The 18,697-nt window shown below is 37.3% G+C and overlaps 1 protein-coding gene across 1 annotated transcript; it reads left to right on the forward strand.

Moving 5' to 3' along the window:
* The first annotated feature begins 1,820 nt into the window (after positions 1-1,820).
* On the forward strand, positions 1,821-14,291 carry LOC121265319 (subtilisin-like protease SBT2.2). The gene is made up of 10 exons (XM_041168900.1): positions 1,821-2,449; positions 3,086-3,245; positions 3,498-3,895; positions 4,972-5,067; positions 6,667-6,739; positions 7,165-7,447; positions 9,018-9,343; positions 9,506-9,776; positions 9,923-10,204; positions 13,650-14,291. Exons 1-10 carry the CDS (start codon positions 2,235-2,237, stop codon positions 14,069-14,071), a joined length of 2,526 nt encoding a protein of 841 aa, XP_041024834.1. The 5' UTR covers positions 1,821-2,234; the 3' UTR covers positions 14,072-14,291.
* Positions 14,292-18,697: the final 4,406 nt, after the last annotated feature.

Below are 18,697 nucleotides of genomic sequence, written 5' to 3' on the forward strand. Positions count from 1 at the left end.
TAGAATCGGCTTCTTTTTAGACTGTGAGGGCACTAAAGCTATTCTCAACGACTACATATATGCAAATGGCTTCCCACAGTGTATGATGATGGCATTATAGCCTGCCCCTACCACTTTGACAAAGAGAATATAAGAAAGGCTCAATTGAGTTTTTTGCAGTGAACCTATCAAGCCATGATAACCTAAGTTTCGCCTATATATTTTGTTTGAGCTAGGGTCTGTTTGGGTGACTCAAAAAATGAAAGCTGGGAGGAAGATTTTTTTATTTTTTTTAGATTTTTGTCAAAAATATATTTCATAATTTGAAAAGAAATATATAACATGTGAATTTCATGATAGTATTAAATGTGGTTTGCAGACTGCGTGAACTTAAACATCATGTACATATATGTTATGTATATTAAAATATAAAATTATGACAATAAAAAAAAGTGGCCGCGGGCCAATTTTTGGACCCAAGTAATTATTATTAGTACAGTAGAATCATTTAGGTCTCGTTTGGATAGTAAAAGTGTTTCATCTCATTTTATCTTATTATTATAATTTTTTTAAATTTCTACATAAAATATAATAAACAATTTAACTTTTTCAAATCTCAAAATAATAATAATATTTTATTTAATTTTTAATTTTTATCTAGAATCATCGCATCTCATTTCACTATTTAAATCGCACCATAGTTCTCAGGTGTCGCTATTCAATCTCATGTTTTTGTTCCTTAAAATTATCCCTAGTGTAAATTATATTTTTTTAATTTTTTTTAAACATTTTTTAAGTATTATTGACCATTAAGAAAAAGAAATCACAACTTTATTAATATTTACTTTCTTAATTATGAAAAAAATAAAATAAAATATCTGAACCGTAATTATGAGTAAACAAAAAACATGAGCTACTTATCATTTTCCTTTGGTTCTCTTGCACCGTTTGTGCACTTTCACGTGGATAGATGATAGAACGCCGAACGACTCTCTCTCTCTCTCTCTCTCTCTCTCTCTCTCTCTCTCGTCTCTACAGTGTCACGGGCCACCGTCAAAAAAATTGGAACGTTGGGAACATTCAATAGAGCCAAGAGGAACACCCACAACAACAAAAAGGGCCAAACCCAAAATCATGGAGGCTGACCCCATCAACTCACCATCATTTTCTTTTCTTTTTTTCTTTGTTTTTATTTTATTTTTTCATATATGCGTATTCAATCCACCTGATTTTGACCTTTCCACTCCCCAAAATCACGTAACTATCTGTTATTTTCAAAGGATTTTTTTTTTAGAATATATTAAATTCTCTAGGGAATTTCATTATCACTTAAAAAAGTGGTTGCGTAAAAAAATCTTGCTTTGAATTTTTTATTTTTTGTTTAGGTCTTACTAAAAATACAATTTTTATAAAATATTAATATAGAAAAATAAATTAATATAAAAAATTAATATAGTATGTCTAACATTATCATTTGCTTAAATATTATCTGAGACTTATTTTATGTGTCTATTATAATTTTTATCGCGATTGCTAACGTGATATCATTTATTAATTATTAAATTAATTATTATTTAAAAAAATAGATTATTTAATGGGTGATGAATAATAACACAAAAATACATTGAAGAGAAGAAGTGGATGGATGAGATGGAAATATACAAAAATTTCTTAAAAATCGAGATATCTGAATTTTGTAGTATAAAATGGAAAAAAGAAATAAAATGCACTAAAAGACACAAAGAGCATAAAAACCAAAATAAAACGTTCATTTTTCTCGTCGCATCCTTTTTCCCTTCGTGTAAACAAAACGTTCATATTCACACCGACCGAGAAAGTTTTTTTTGCAGATGCTCTCCACCGATACTCCACACGTTATATTAACGAATCAAGACCCACCCTAGTCTACTCTGCTTTTACTCTCTCTCTCTCTCATCTCAAAAGTAAGCAGAAGGGCCACTTTTCAACCAAAAAGAGCTCTGCTTTCTCTGCTACTCAACTTCCGGTGTGTGGAAGCTTAGTGGGGGTGTTTTGCACTTTCTATGAGCAATGTTCGCATTTTAGTAAAGCGTCTCTGGTTAGTGGGTTGTCTTCACACTACTAGACTTCTGACTGGAAGAGAGAGACTGTTCTTGGGAACGGAGAATATGGGTACCTGAAGGTTCTTGCTTGTTCGGTTTGAGGAGGGAGGGGGCGGCAGCGAGGCTGCTTGTTTCTTGGGAATTTAATTTCCCTTTCACTAAGATTTTTCTGTCATGGAGAGTATTTATTGGTCGCATTTAATTGTGGTGCTTTGCTTCGGGACGTTTGTCAGCTGTTTGTGTCAGAATGATTCAGATGCAAATTTCTCAGCTGTGTATATTGTTACTTTGAGACAAGCTTCTGCTGCCCATTACTATGGTGAGTTGACAAGGGACGGAGCTAGTCTCAAATACGGTTCTTCTGGAAGATTGAATATTCACAAACCGAGGTACTCATTTCTTTGTTATTATTAGTTTTTTATTTAGACTTGTCGCTTGTGGTGTAATTATACTTAGTATTCAGCAGATGGGGGTAAAGTTACCACGTTCTTCAGAAATCTCAATCCTTTGTTTTTGCGTAATTCTTGCTCCTTGAAATGGTTGCCGAAAAGTGACCGTTTGAAGCTCAGTGTTTTGTATAGGGTTGTTGGATGCTTGGTTCTTGTATTTTTATTCCACAGAAGTTTGGAATCTAGTGTAATCATTTGATTGTTTTTTACTGGTTTACATGTTAAAATTTCAGAGGTGTCTGATGGGGTCCTCCCACCCCTGTCGTTTCGCTTAATGGGGTTTATTTGGGAATTGTCTTTTCTGAACTTGTGCGTACCATATATTGCTGTCTTCTTCTACATCTCCTTTTCTTCACCCTCCCTTCCCCCGCCAAAGTAGTGCTGGGATTACAATGCTAAAGCTATTAGCTTGTTTAGTTGTCTGCCCATTATTAATCTAACATGGATGATTATTTTCGTACAACAGGCTAGCTTTATTTCTCCTTTCTTTATCTTTTCACCCTCTGGCCTTTTTCAACATTCTGCAAAATCGGAGCCTGGACTTGACAATGATGCTTTTAATTGTATTCTTTCCAGATTTGGAAATATTTCAAGAACGGATCGGAGGTATAATTCCTATATTGCTCGAGTTCATGATTCATTATTGAGGCGGGTGTTAAGGGGGGAGCAATATCTCAAGCTTTACAGCTACCGCTACTTGATTAATGGTTTCGCTGTACTTGTTACCCCAGGGCAGGTATGAGATAAGTTAAATTTCTCCATCATTGCGATGCCTGTCATAATACTCTAATGTTAAAATAAGTTTGTGGAGTGATACGGTTACTTAGTTGTTTGCTTTTGCTAGAAATGATTGTGTATTTCACGTTAGGTGCTTTGTGAATGGATACTTTGAGATGTCATATGTGTGTAGAAACCTCTGTATTTTGTGACATGCTATCTATTCATACCTGGGAAAAGACTGTTGATATGAAATTGGTGAATCTTGAAGGCAGAGAAGCTTTCAAGGAGGAGAGAAGTGGCGAATGTGGTTTTGGATTTCTCTGTCAAAACTGCAACCACTCATACTCCACAGTTCTTGGGCCTACCACATGGGGCATGGACTGAAGTAGGTGGTTTTGAATCTGCTGGAGAAGGAATCGTGATAGGGTTTGTTGATACTGGCATTGATCCAACACACCCGAGTTTTGCTGATAACATTTGTGAACATCCATATCCAGTTCCAGCTCATTTTTCTGGCATCTGTGAGGTTACTCGGGACTTTCCCTCTGGTTCATGCAATAGGAAGCTTATTGGGGCCCGCCATTTTGCAGCATCTGCTATAACCAGAGGAATTTTCAATGCAACTCAGGATTATGCATCACCATTTGATGGTGATGGCCATGGCACGTGAGTGTTTCTCTTCTTTCCTAGTTGATTGTTTGCATAGACATGCTGCTTTTTACTTTTGCACCTCTGGCAATTAGCATCAAGGTGAACTTCTAATACTTTTACTTTCCTGTTTTCTTCCATGTGTCATTCATGCTGGGAGTTCATCTACTTCATGCAATCCAAGCCAGCATGAATAACACATGGATTGCGTATCAAATTGACAAATACACATAGATCATATGCCAGAGTTGAAATTGGCATCCAGATTAGGCACCCATCTTAGAGATGTTCAAGTGCAGCCAAATGAACTGTTATTGCAATTTATCAAGGATATATAATGTAGGCATTAGTTTGTGTGGTTAAAGGAATCGGGTGGAATGGAGTATGTTTTAGGCTCATTTTGTTTTTCTTTTATGAGTGTAAGGTTCAACTCTTTTTTTTTTTTATTGAGTCTTAGTTTCAAATCTTCCACAAAAGAAAGAAGAAAAAAATTATTGCAGCCATTCAGATACAATACCTTAAGGGCAGGTTAACTTCCCTCTTGATAAAATAAAGAAAGGTAGCAGAAAAAAAGGTTCTATTAGCTGTAATTATCATTCTTTTACTTTATTTTGGCTCCACCTAGTCTTTTATGGGGTTTGGTCATGTCAATTATAATTATGTACAAACCATACACCTCTCTATTATTTAATTGCTGTATGAAATGGACAAGTTTGTTTTTGCTAGCATCCTCCCTAAGAGACACCGACATTGGCATGGGCCACAGCATATGTTAGACGAGTATTCTCTTGTTCTTGCTTTATTATAGTTTTCCTGGTTTCAGTGTATTGAACTGCTATTATCCATAATAAGGAGTATATTTCTGTCTGTGTAATCTTTATATGGCTTCTTTTGCTTCCAAAAACCACATGAAAAAGGAGTTCATATTATATGATGATGACATCATCATCATCATCATTATTATTTCTCATATAAAAAGACTTTAGATTTACTAGTTCATCAGCATTGCAACAGTCTAGATGTTTCTATATGTATTACAGAAGTCTATTAAAATATCCAAAAAGGTCACTTATGAGTCTAGTCTTGATATACAGGCACACAGCTTCTGTTGCTGCAGGAAACCATGGGATTCCAGTGGTAGTTGCTGGTCATCACTTCGGAAATGCGAGTGGGATGGCTCCTCATTCACAGTAATTAGTCCATATCTGAGCATTGGTTTGTTGTTGTTGATGTTGTTGTAGTCATCTTTAAAATGTATCTTTAGTGGTACACATATCTTGTGTAGATATAAGATACATCACATTCTGAAATTGGCTGTTAATATAAGATGCACTATTGCAGCTCTACATTCGCTGCATTTTCCCCTTTCCATCCTAATGTGAGACCCTACCACAATCAACCTGAAGTATCACAGAATACGTAAAATATACTTCTATTACCCATTTATTTGTGTTTTCAGTACTTAACAAAGCCTGTGAACAAAAAAAGTTAATACTCCTCTTTCTTCACTCTTTTTCTTTCCTTTTCTTGGGGGGGAGGGGGGCAAGGCAATGGTGAGCTGTACAATTTAAGGTAGCCTTTTCCTTCTCATAAATTTCTACACTTGATGAAGGCAAAACTTGTTTCTATGCTTTGGGTATAAACCCAAGAAAGGCTTGAATGGTGGGCTAGTTGGCACCTTTTGTGGATGTGGTTCAAAACGTTGAAAAACTGTCAAATTTACTTTTCAGATATGCTGCTGAATATTTGAAAATTAGAATCCTTTCAAAGATTGAGTAATTAAGAACACCAATGAATTTTTTTTTTTCTCTTAATGCGTGTTTTGGTAGAACTTAGATTTCTATACTTTCTCTATGGCCATCCTAACTGTTCTAATTTGGCTTCTCATTGTTTCTCTTCCTAGGCCTGCAAAAATATTTTGCTTATCATTTTCCATTTTCTAGCTCTATTTTATTTTCTATACAACCCATGTCATATTCTGTTTTAAATTTAATTCATAATGATGATTTTGGTCATGGCTGTCCAGTTGGTTAGGCCTTCAGTTCATTTTACATTGACGAAGTGGTATAGTGATTAAGACATTTAGTGGTGCAAATTCATCAATTTCAATGGTTTAGCTTCACCCTAGAGCTACATTTAATGGAGGGAATTGTCATGGAAAGTGAAAGGATGTCAAAGGGTGAAAAGAAAGGGTTTCCCCATTTATGGATGGAGGGAAACAGAAATTGAGATTTGATACAGTGAAAGAAAGTGTTCTTTTTTCCTATTTACGGATGGAGGGAAACAGAAATTGAGATTTATGACAGAAAATAAGTGTTCTTTTTTCCTATTTATGGATGGAAGGGAAATGGAAATTGAGATTTGAGAGAGAGAAAGAAAGTGTTCTCTTTCCTCTTGGATGTGCCAAAACCATTCTGTGGGAGGAAAGGGAATGTAAAGAAAAGGTACATGAGATAGGGGTAGTTATTCCATTCGTTTTATGCACCCGTTGCTTTCCATGGACTACAATTTCATTGAGCTCAATGTTGTTTCCGTTGCTCTCTCTATTTTTTCTCCAAGTACTCTTTCCTTGCTTCTATTTCCTCTCATTCTGTGCAGGTCGCATCATCCTCAAAAGATTCACTCTTGAAATGGTTTTCAGTAAAGTTCCTTGACCAAAAACCCTAACTAATTGAACCGAAAAAGGAAAAAGAAAAAATGTTTCTGTACTAATTTCTGTAGGTGTGTCTATATCATTTTTGTTTATATATTTATTTGTTTGTGTATTAACCAGATGTCAATCTTTTCAGCATTGCTGTTTACAAGGCATTGTACAAGAGTTTTGGAGGCTTTGCTGCAGATGTAGTTGCTGCTATAGACCAGGTAGATATTATTGGTCTTTTGCTGCTACAAGTCTTCTTCTGTCATTCACGATGTACCCTGATAGGAGGTTTTGAATCTGGCATGGTAACATATGACATTCTCGACAATAAGCTTTGTTGCTAGTTCTCTTTGTCCTGATTTAGTGGTAAATCAATGCTAATTTGAGAGATTTTTGGATTCTTTTGTATTTTCCCCTTGATGTAGACACTGTTGGTTGCATATCTTTTATCTGTAACCATTTGCATTTCTGTATCGTGTTTTTTCAGTCCATAAGATCTCCACCGAAATACTTTTTGGAAAGTGGGTGTCAATGAATCTATTCATCTTTCTTAGAATAGTTTTAAAAGTTTTAAGCCCTTCTATTCAACATTCATCCATAAGTGAATATCTATCTGTGCCACTAAACTAGAAAATGTGCATTTCAGGCAGCTCAGGATGGGGTTGACATAATAAGCTTATCGATCACTCCCAATCGACGTCCTCCTGGTCTTGCGACATTTTTTAATCCCATAGACATGGCTTTGTTATCTGCTGTAAAGGCTGGTATTTTTGTTGTGCAAGCTGCTGGCAATACTGGACCATCACCTAAGAGCATGTCTTCGTTCAGTCCTTGGATCTTTACTGTTGGTGCTGCATCTCATGATAGAGGCTACAGTAACTCTATAATCCTTGGCAATAATGTAACCATTCATGGAGTTGGGCTTGCACGTAAGTTTGTTTTTCAAGTATCAAGCTCATCCCTTTTCATTCCCTTTATAGGCCAAGTTACTCGGAATTAGAAATCATTGAACACCTCTTTCATTCCCTGTATAAACGGTCATGTAACAAATACATTCTTTCTTTATCCATTCTAACAATTTAACTTTGTTGGGAATAGGAATTCGTAGTGACACGACACCAGCTATAATTTATCAAGGCCCACCATATTCTAGTCAATCACCATCGGGATATAATGAGGGTGTGTCATGTACCATCAATTATTCATCTTTTCAAAATATTAGAAAGGATAGAAAATATATCTGTTCAGAATGTTTCAGTTATTTCAAAAGGAAAATGATTTGTGCAAGCCCAAGGCATGCAAGCTCTGTGCAAGCCTTTTAAAAAAAGTGGGACCCAATCGAAAAAATCCGTTTTTTATTTTTATTTTTGATGGGTCTCCCTTTTTACAAAGGGCTTGCACACCCGGCTTGTATTTAGCACTAGTTATCACAGTGAGGATTAGGAATAGATGGCTTCTGCTTCCCCTACACCTGTATTTCAGTTTCCACTTTCAATCCTCTCACATAGCTTGCTCTGTATTATGAGTTTAGGTTTGGGGTCGAAATCTATTTGTTTATATTTACTTATAAAAAAAAAAGTATCATGTGTTTAGGTACAAGATGGGAACTTTATTAGTTTATTTCATGGTGTAGGGGTGCCAAATATGAGATTCTTTTATGTATTTGAGTATTCACCTAAACTTCTATTCCACCTGAATACACATCGATTTGAAGGGGAGAGCTGCAACCTAGGTAGTGACCCCGTTATTGTTGAAAATCAAGTATTCACTTGGATACTCTATTCCAGAGGAAGACAGGGTTTGAAACCTGTGATATGAATAGTTTGAAAAAGCACTCTATATGTCCAATCCTATTATTATTCTTTCTTGACTTCAGAATAATCAGAGTTCAGTACTTATCAGGATAAAATCAAAAGAATAGTTAGAGTTCCCTTATATGTGCTTAAATCCTATATTTCTTTGACTTTGCTACTTGCATTTGTTTTTTTCATGTATAATTCAATTTTTGTATTTAAATAATTATGAAGCTATTGCCCAACTTTTTACTAGATGGAGTAATTTGAGCACCAAGTCCTCTTGCAATTGTGGGTCTTGGAATAACCCAGGCATCTTTCAGTGGAGTGTGTGGTTAAGATGCACATGCTCAGAGAGAAAAAAAAAAAAAGAAAAAAAAAAAAGAAGATTAGGAGATGTGCATGAGAAATCTAAACCTGTTTGTCCAATTCGACGATGGATGATGGATGGTATTTGAACAGTATGTGGTCCATAACCTGTATATATTACCATCTCAAATAGACTATTGATGATCCAACTTTCTCTCATATCTGTTTTTATTGACACATTGCTTTCAGCACTAGGTTACATCAATATTTATCTGATCTTTGCATAATGGATGATATGGCTAATGTCTTATGCATGCATTTGCAACTTTGATGTATATACACGAATGCACCCAAAAATGAATTGAAAGATAAGCTGATTTGTTTCTTGTTTGTTCAGCTGGAACTGATACTACGTACAAACTGATATCTGCAATTCATGCTTTAAACAATGAGACTTCGGTTGCCAGTGATATGTACGTGGGTGAATGCCAAGGCTCAAGTAGCTTCAATCAAGATCTTGTCCAAGGGAACCTTTTGATCTGTAGCTATTCAATACGATTTGTGCTTGGGCTCTCAACTGTCAAGCAGGCCTTACAAACTGCCAAAAACCTCAGTGCAGCTGGTGTTGTGTTCTATATGGATCCTTTTGTAATTGGTTTTCAGCTTAATCCAGTTCCACTGAAAATGCCTGGCATCATAATTCCATCACCAGATGATTCCAAGGTGTGGGGCCTGTGTGTATTGTGTGTGGTTTTGTGTTCTGTTTGATCATTTTCAAAACTTATGACTGTAGATGGAACCTGAGTGATGAAGTTGGTTGTACATAGTAACCCTCTCTCTCTCTCTCTCTCTCTGGTGCTAACATTTTTTTGAGCTATCTAACAGATTTTACTCCGATATTACAATTCTTCTTTGGAGAGAGATGGGCTTACGAAGAAAATTATTAGATACGGGGCAGTTGCAAGCATTGTTGGTGGATTAAAAGCAAACTACAGTAATTCTGCTCCAAAGGTTATGTATTATTCAGCCAGAGGACCAGATCCAGAAGACAATTTTCTTGAGGATGCTGACATAATGAAACCCAACTTGGTAGCTCCTGGGAATTTCATATGGGCTGCTTGGAGTTCTCTTGGCACTGACTCAGTTGAATTCCAAGGTATATGTATGTCATGACATGGCAATTGTGATTTGTAAGGAAAATGATTTTCATAAACAAAAATTTTGTTCCCTCTAAATTTCAAGGTTTACAAATAATTTGAAACTCACATTACAAATTAACTAATAATCTTTATTCACAATTAGGTGAGAGCTTTGCAATGATGTCCGGGACGAGCATGGCTGCTCCTCATGTTGCTGGGCTGGCAGCACTGATTAAGCAAAAGTTCCCTAGTTTCAGTCCCTCAGCCATTGCATCTGCCCTTTCCACCACTGCTTCTCTATGCAACAAGACTGGTGGACCAATAATGGCTCAGCGTGCCTATGCCAACCCAGATCTGAACCAATCTCCAGCAACACCATTTGACATGGGTAGTGGTTTTGTGAATGCAACTGCAGCACTGGATCCGGGTTTGATTTTTTACTCCAGTAAGTCTACTTACATGTATAGATCTTGTGTGCTTGGATTATGCCTTTTGCGTTTTCTTAATAAAATGTTCAATTACTGATATAAAAAAAAAGACTAAGTACATGTAGTGTATATTCTTGATTGGTCAAATTCATGGAAATCTTGATGTGGTTGGGATATTGTGAAGGTTGATTTTTCCTTGGATTTAAATTTGGTACAAACTTTTAGTTTTTATTATCATTTCATTTTGGATTTCACTTGGAAAAACTTAGTCCATATAAATATGAGAAATAGACATATAGGTTCTTTTTTATTAAAAAAATGAGTTTCATGTATATGTTAAGGAAATTCTGTAAGTGTTGCGTGGACAATCTGTAGCTGTGAATTACAATGGTTGTTTAGATGGCCCATAATGAGAAATAGACATATAGGTTCTTTTTTTTTTATTAAAAAAATGAGTTTCATGTATATGTTAAGGAAATTCTACAAGTGTTGTGTGGACAATCTGTAGCTGTGAATTACATGGTTGTTTAGATGGCCCATAAATTGCTGTTACACCAAAAATGCAAGTGATCATTTGAATGGTTTACGTATGTGAATATGACACTTTACTCCTTTTAACTATGATTCTTTTTGCAATATGATCATTAAGCTACCAAAATTATCATTCAGGCCCGTGTTTGAAATATAAGTTGTAATTACCCACTCGTTAAGATATGGCTGTTATAATAGATTGCAGCTTAAACTGAACCATAACCTTTAAGCTCCAAACAACAAAAGCAAGAAACGGAAAGATGAGATGGCATCTTAATGGTTAGGTCTTAAAGGAGGGGGCAAATTATAAAAGGGCTTGTAGTTTGGGGATTAGTAACAACTTTGGTACTTTAGTAGTCATATTATGAAGATACTTTAGTAGTTAATTTGAGGGGGAGTGTCAACTTTGGTAGTTTGGTGATCATATTGAAGAAGGAAAGGTAGTTTGAAGGGTTAAAGTGAAATTTTACGTTCGTGTTCTAAAGTTAATTTTGCTGCCACGACTGCTTTAATTCTCCAGTGTAAAAAAGAGAATTTCCCCAGTGCTTTGGGTTGGCTAGCCAAATCCTTTTTCACCATTATATTTCTAAGATTGTCTATAAACATAACCTACACATGCTTTTGAACCCTCTGATCAGTCTCTTTCTTGTATGTCTTGCACATTTCCTCGCGGTATTTTAAATTGAATCAAATTTCTACTTATTGTTGCACTTTGTATCTGTAACACACAAAAAGCCCAAGTCTGTTTCAGCCGACTTGTTTGTGTTTCCTGTAAAAATTGGCATCTTTGTCCAAGCATCAAACGAGATTTAAGGCAGTTGAAAATGCTAGATTTAAAGGTTATGATGAGCTTTATTTTGACTTGCTAAAATAAGGAAACACTAGAGACTAGTATTAAATGAGGATAGAGGAGTTTCAGTAAAAGCTATTAAAGAAAGATGGAGCATCTATGTTGATTGACTTTTTTTTTTTTATAAGTAATGATCTTTATTGATGTGAATGAAATTAGGCGATGCCCAAGTACACAGGAAATATACTAAGTGAGGCACCTAATTACATTCTAGTAGGCTAAAAAGAAGATAAAAACTCATGAACATTCCCTCCCTTCAATACAATAGCAGAAAATCACTGGAAAATAGAGAATACAAAAAAGTTTCAGATTTCCCCCACTGCACGCTCCTTGTTATTAAAGCACCTGTCATTCCTTTCCAACCATAAACACCACATTAAGCACAAAGGAATCATCCGCCACACGGCTGCTATTTGGACACTACTATGAGGTCTATTCCAGCATGCTAATAGGTCCACCACACTCTTGGGCATAGCCCAACTTAGGCCAGCTCTACTAAAAATACCAGCCCAAAGCTCCCCAGCCACCTCACAATGTAAGAGCAAGTGATCTACCGATTCTCCACTCTTTTTACACATGTAGCACCACTCCGTGATCATCATACCTTGTTTTCTTAAATTATCAACTGTCAAGATCTTCCCAAGAGCAGCTGTCCAAGTAAAAAAAGCAACTTTAGATGGCACTAGTACCTTCCATATACTCTTCCATGGAAATAAAGTGGGCTGAAGGACTGTCAAAACCTTGTAGAAAGATTTAACAGTAAACTTTTCTTTCCTCGTGTGAGTCCACAACATATGATCACCCCCATTGGCCCCTAGCTTTGCTGAATACAAGTAACTGTAAAAATCTGCCAGCTCTTCTAGTTCCCTGTCCTGAGCATTTCTTGTAAAAGTGACATTCCAAGTGACCATCCCATTGGCACGACATAGAACTTCTGAAACTGGAGCTTGCTGATTTCCAGCCAAGTTAAAAACAACTGGGAAAGCCATGCAAAGAGGACTCTCCCCACTCCATACATCGAGCCAAAAGCGGGTACGTGTTCCATCACCCACCTCAAACTTAAGATGTTTTTCAAAGGTATTCCACCCTTTCCTTATGAATTTCCACAAGCTTACTCCGTAAGACCCCCTACCCTCCTTAGAGCACCATCCCTCCCACACGCAACCATACTTATGATCAATAACCTCTCTCCACAACGAGTTCTCTTCCATATGGTACCTCCACAACCACTTCTCTAAGAGTGCCTTGTTAAATACACACAAATTTCACACCCCTAACCCCCCATTCGCCAAAGGACAGCTCACCCTTTGCCAACTCACAAGGTGAAGTTTGGATTCCTCCCCCATTCCACCCCACAAAAAAGCTCTAAACAACTTTTCTATCCGGTTTGCCACACCCACTGGTAATGGAAATAGAGAAAGATAGTAAGTGGGAAGGATGATTGACTTTCTGAGGCAGAAATCAAGAATCAATCAAGAATTGGCTGCACCTTATTATTTTCTCATGTGAAATAGCAATATTATCTCGCATTATAATTTTCTGTCCATAGGAGGTTCCTCTCATGGGGTCCATGGAATGTTAAATGCAGTCATGAGCTTTATTTTAGTCTCTAAACACGTTGACATAATTAGCCTCTAGTGGTTGGCTCAAAGTGGTAAGAACTTTGGTCTTGGTGGTATGCTTCCTCTGGATTTAAGGTTTGAATCCTTGGGTGCAAACAATTTCTAGGGGCCATGTCCCGTTGGTATGAAGCCGATGATTTTCCTGTTTCATCATTCATGTGATGGGGACACATTACACAGGTCCCAGGACCAGGTAAAAGACATTATTAAAGGCTTGTTGCATTTGCAAGATTACCAGAATTTCTCATGCATCATCAAAAAAGTATGTTAATATCGTTTAGTTGTCATATTGCATATAGAATAATCAGATAATGATAACGTATATACAATTGCATCTCTATTTTATCTGTTCCCCATTTTGAATATCAATCGAAATTCTTGAATAGTGCTTTTCCATGCCAATTAATGCATGCATATATCTGATTCAAAGTCTGAAGCATCATGTGCCTTTTATTGTAGGTTATGATGACTATATGCAGTTTCTTTGCGGCATTAATGGATCTGCTCCTGTGGTTTTGAATTACACTGGTCAAAACTGTTGGGTTTATAATTCTACCATCAATGGAGCTGACCTGAACTTGCCCTCCATCGTGATATCAAAACTGAACCAGTCTACAACAGTACATAGATCAGTGATCAACATTGCTGGAAATGAGACTTACAGTGTTGGTTGGAGTCCTCCTTCTGGGGTATCTGTTAAAGTGGTTCCAACGCGCTTCACTATTGCAAGTGGGGAGAGACAGATCTTGAGTGTATACCTCAATGCAACTATGAACAGTTCTGTTGCCAGCTTTGGGAGAATCCGACTTTTTGGAAATCAAGGTCATAGCGTCAACATTCCTCTATCAGTCGGCGTTCAAATCTCATCAAAACATTACTAGTGGCTGATGATGTTATGTAGTGTTTTCTTGTTTGTTTGTTTTTGTTTTCCTTTTCTTTTCTTGTGTTTCATAATTCTCATGATTTCTTTTGTTTTTTTTTTTTTTTTTTTTATTCTTCTCTTTACTTGGTCTTGCCAGATGTATTAACCATTTTTTTATTCATTATCATGTAAATCTTGAAGCATCTTTTGCTAACATAGATACAATGGTTGAATGATAACCATCAGTCATCTCTCTCTCTCTCCCCCCCCCCCCCCCCCCCTCTCTCTCCAAGAGCCAATTTGAACTTTAAGCAAACCATGGAGACTATTTAGCATTGAGCAGTGCTACATGTATTTATATTTTACGTACAATATTATACGTACTGAATAATAATCTTATTTTATCAGTATTTTCTTTTAATTTGAATTTTGAATTTTCAAATTTTTACAATTTTAGCAGTCGACACATCAGTATGTATGGATATTTCAAATGCCCACTAGAAACTAAATTAACCTAACGATTAGCATCCTTACAATTAAGAAATTGACTTTAAACAAGTAATTTCTTGGCAACAAAAGAAAAAAATATTGGCAAAAAGCACTTTCTAGTTTAAAATATATGTGACATCACTACTTAAATTTAATTAACAACAAAAATTATTTTTCGTTGTAAAAAAATGTAAATACAACGAAATTCTAATAATTACTTTTAAATGCCTACTATATTAACCATGAGCAAGACACTGCTCTCTCAAAAATAAATTGCAACAGAATCCACCTCAGCAGACTCAGCACCAGTAGCTCTAGAATATTCTGAATGTTTTGTCGTTTAGCATTTCTGTTGTAATAGACTTTATTTCTTTTTACTCTCTCCATAGTACTACATGGTGTACTACCTGCCTATAAAAGCTTGTAGTCTCTCTGTAATTGTCTATGCTTAATACAATGGACTTTTGCCAAGGCATCTTTACCTTTATTCTAATATGGTATCAAGAGCTAGCAGACTAGCAGTCCTACTTTTTTTTTTTTTTTTTTTTTTTTTTTTTTACCATGGCCGCCTCTTCTACTACCTCTCCCTCCCCTACGGCTATTCCTTCCTCATTTTCTCATCTAGTTTCTATTAAACTTAGCACAGAAAATTATATGCTATGGAAAGGTCAGATCACTACCTACTTACGAGGCAAGGATCTGTTCTCATATGTGGATGACACTCAAAAAACACCTCCCAAAATGCTTCCTGCCGAAACCAATACCAGTTCCAAAACAAATCCAGCGTTTCTTGCTTGGCAACGAACAGATCAAATCATTTTGAGTATCATGTTCTCTTCACTAACAGAATCTGTGGTTACTCATGTGATCTCTGCAGGTACCTCACGCGAGCTCTGGCTCACCCTTGAATCTATGTATAGCTCCCGCTCACAAGCCAAGGAATTTCAAGTTAGATTCCAGCTTACCAATCTGTCCAAGGGCGAGCAGTCCATTTCGGATTATTACAGCAAAGTTAAGATGCTTGTTGATACACTTGCTGCAACGGGGAGCTCAATCTCAGACAAGGAGTTTGTTACATATCTACTCAATGGTCTTGGTTCAAACTACGAACCCTTCATCACTTCAATTCCAACTCGCACTGAACCCATTTCCTCGTATGAGCTATACCACCTTCTTCTCATTCATGAGAGCAGAATGGCCCATAATACCCGTTCCCTTATCTCTTCTCCTTTTGAACCATCTGCCCATCTAAGTACAACTAGCCCCAGAGATCAAAGAGGTAGAGGCTTCTATCGAGGTGCCCGAAATGGACGAGGCCGTGGACGTTCTTCCTCTAACAGGGGACGATCCTCTTCACAACAGCATTTTCACTCCTACCCAACCAATCAATCCAGACCTACCTATCAGGTATGTAACAAACCTGGCCATGTTGCCTTACAGTGCCATTTTCGATTTGACCATGCCTACCAATACGACCCTCTCCGATCCTTTTCAGCCAACCATACCACTTCATCAGCCAACTATACCTCTCCATCAGCTAACCCAGACCAAACTTGGTACCCAGATAGTGTTGCAACCCATCACATAACCCATGATCTTTCCCACCTCAACCTCACATTTGAACCATACAATGGACAGGAGCAAATTCGAGTTGGCAATGGAACAGGTCTCCCGATTCATAATATTGGTGAATCTTCTTTCTCTATTAACTCTACTCCTTTTAAACTTTCTAATCTTCTTTATGTACCCATTATCATCAAAAATCTTGTTTCTGTTTTCCAATTCTACACTGATAATGCGTGTTTCTTTGAATTCCATGATACTCATTTCTTGGTAAAAGACAAAATGACTAGGAGGCTCCTCATCAGCGGACCAGCTCTTAATGGTCTTTATCAATTCCCCACGTCTCTGCTGTCATCCTCTCTTCTGTCGACGTCCTCTCCTTCAATAAATCTTGGTGAGAAAGCCTCAATCAGCTCTTGGCACAAGAGATTCGGTCATCCATCACTTGCTGTTGTCTCCAGAATATTGCACACTCATTGCTTGCCTTATTTTCCCAGTCAGTCTTCATCTGTCTGCCCCGAATGTCCTTTAGCAAAGGCACATCAGCTGCCTTTTTCTTTAAGTTCAGTTTCCTCCGTAAAGCCCTTGGATCTATTATGGGCCGATGTATGAGGCCCTGCTCCAATTGTTTCAAGAAATGGATTCAAATACTATCTCTCCATTGTTGATCATTTTACAAGATTTACCTGGTATTTTCCTCTTAAGAATAAATCGGATGTTCTAACTGTTTTTACTTCCTTTGTTCAATTTGCTGAACGGTTCTTTAATACCAAAATCATTTCATTACAAACTGATGCTGGAGGTGAATTTCTTTCTCTCAACAAACTTTGCAAAAATCTTGGCATAAATCATCGTTTCTCTTGTACTCATACACATCAACAAAACGGTCTTGTAGAGCGAAAACATCGCCATATTGTGGAAACTGAGCTTACGTTCTTAGCCCAAGCCTCTCTTCCCTTTTCTTTTTAGGCCGATGCTTTCAAAACCGCAACATACCTCATAAATTTACTCCCCACTCCGGTCTTGCAAAATCGATCACCCCACTTCATGGTTTATCATAAACACCTTGATTACTCTTTTCTAAAAAATTTTGGGTGTGAATGTTGGCCATAATCGACAAAAATTAAGTTTTCGATCCACTTCATGTCTTTTTCTTAGATATAGCACATCTCACAAGGGGATATAAGTGCCTTGATTATACCAAAAATCGTCTATATATTTCCCGGGATGTGACTTTCCATGAAACAAGCTTTCCTTATAAAAAGTCTGTCCTAGTTCAAACCGAATCCCAGTCTTCCTCCGTAACTCTTCCCATTTTCCCAAAGTCTATTCTGGGCCCAACCCCACTTGAACCCGATTCTATTAATTTCCTCTCTACTCCTAACTCAAGCTCTGGCCCACCTCCATATCCTTTTAACTCAAACCCACTCTCTCTGTCATCTACTCAGCCCAACTCACCCTCACATGTCTCTATGTCATCTTCGTCTTCCCAAAATCAATCTCCCGAAATCCCTAACTCAATCTCGACCTCAACTCCTGCGTTACCTTCTCCATCACCACAACTCTCCACTCAACTACTTCCATCACGGTCTCCTATTATAACCCGTTCCCATACTAACTCCTCCAAACCACAAGCTTTCATCGATGGAACTGTTCCGTATCCAACTCGAACTTGTCTTCTCTCTACTGCAGTGGTTCCGGATGAACCATGTTCATTCATCATAGCCTCAAAATTTTCTGAGTGGAAATTTGCCATGACCCAAGAGTATCAAGCCCTCATGAATACCAACACCTGGACCTTAGTTCCACCCTCCTCAGCCTCTAATCTCGTTGGGTATTTCACACTAAGATGAGATATGATGGGTCCATTGAAAGGAGAAAAGCCAGATTTGTGGCTAAGGGATTCCATCAACAAATCGGTATAGACTATACCGAAACATTTAGTCCAGTGGTAAAACCATCCATTATTCGGTTGGTGCTGTCAATTGCTGTTGCTCGATGATGGTGCCTCCGTCAAATAGACATTTAGAATGCCTTTCTTCATGGTAAGCTTTCTGAGACTGTGTTCATGCAACAACCGCAAGGTTTTATTGATCCTCTGAGACCAAACTTTGTCTGTAAACTCAATAAGGCCATTTATGGCTTGAAGCAAGCTCCACGAGCTTGGTTCTCTGAACTAAGTTCTTGGCTGATCAGTTATGGCTTCTCGGCATCTAAGGGTGAACCCTCTCTGTTTGTCATGCATACATCTACCCTCTGTATGTTCATTCTTGTGTACGTTGATGACATGGTCATCACTTCTTCATCTTCGATTGCTGTTGATGATTTACTTTCAGCTCTTGGAAAGGTGTTTCCAGTAAAAGACTTGGGTCCATTGTCATACTTTCTGGGCTTGGAAGTTGAAAATCTCATTGATGGTGTTCTGATTACTCAAAAAAAAAATACATCTCGGATTTATTGCATAAAAACTAATATGTCTGGTTGTAATCCCATTTCTTCCCCCATGTCAGCCTCCACAAAACTCTCCAAGTTTGATTCTCCTTCCTTTGATGATAGTACTCTATTTAGAAGTACTGTTGGTAGTCTGCAATAC

The sequence above is a fragment of the Juglans microcarpa x Juglans regia genome, chromosome 5D (genome assembly GCF_004785595.1).
Source record: "Juglans microcarpa x Juglans regia isolate MS1-56 chromosome 5D, Jm3101_v1.0, whole genome shotgun sequence".
In the NCBI taxonomy this organism is placed as follows: Eukaryota; Viridiplantae; Streptophyta; class Magnoliopsida; order Fagales; family Juglandaceae; genus Juglans; species Juglans microcarpa x Juglans regia.

Coding starts and splice junctions, on each gene's coding strand:
- LOC121265319 (XM_041168900.1), top strand. CDS start 2,235: ATGGAGAGTATTTATTGGTCGCATTTAATTGTGGTGCTTTGCTTCGGG. Junction 5,068..6,666: donor GGGATGGCTCCTCATTCACA/GTAATTAGTCCA, acceptor CAATCTTTTCAG/CATTGCTGTTTACAAGGCAT. Junction 10,205..13,649: donor GGGTTTGATTTTTTACTCCA/GTAAGTCTACTT, acceptor CTTTTATTGTAG/GTTATGATGACTATATGCAG.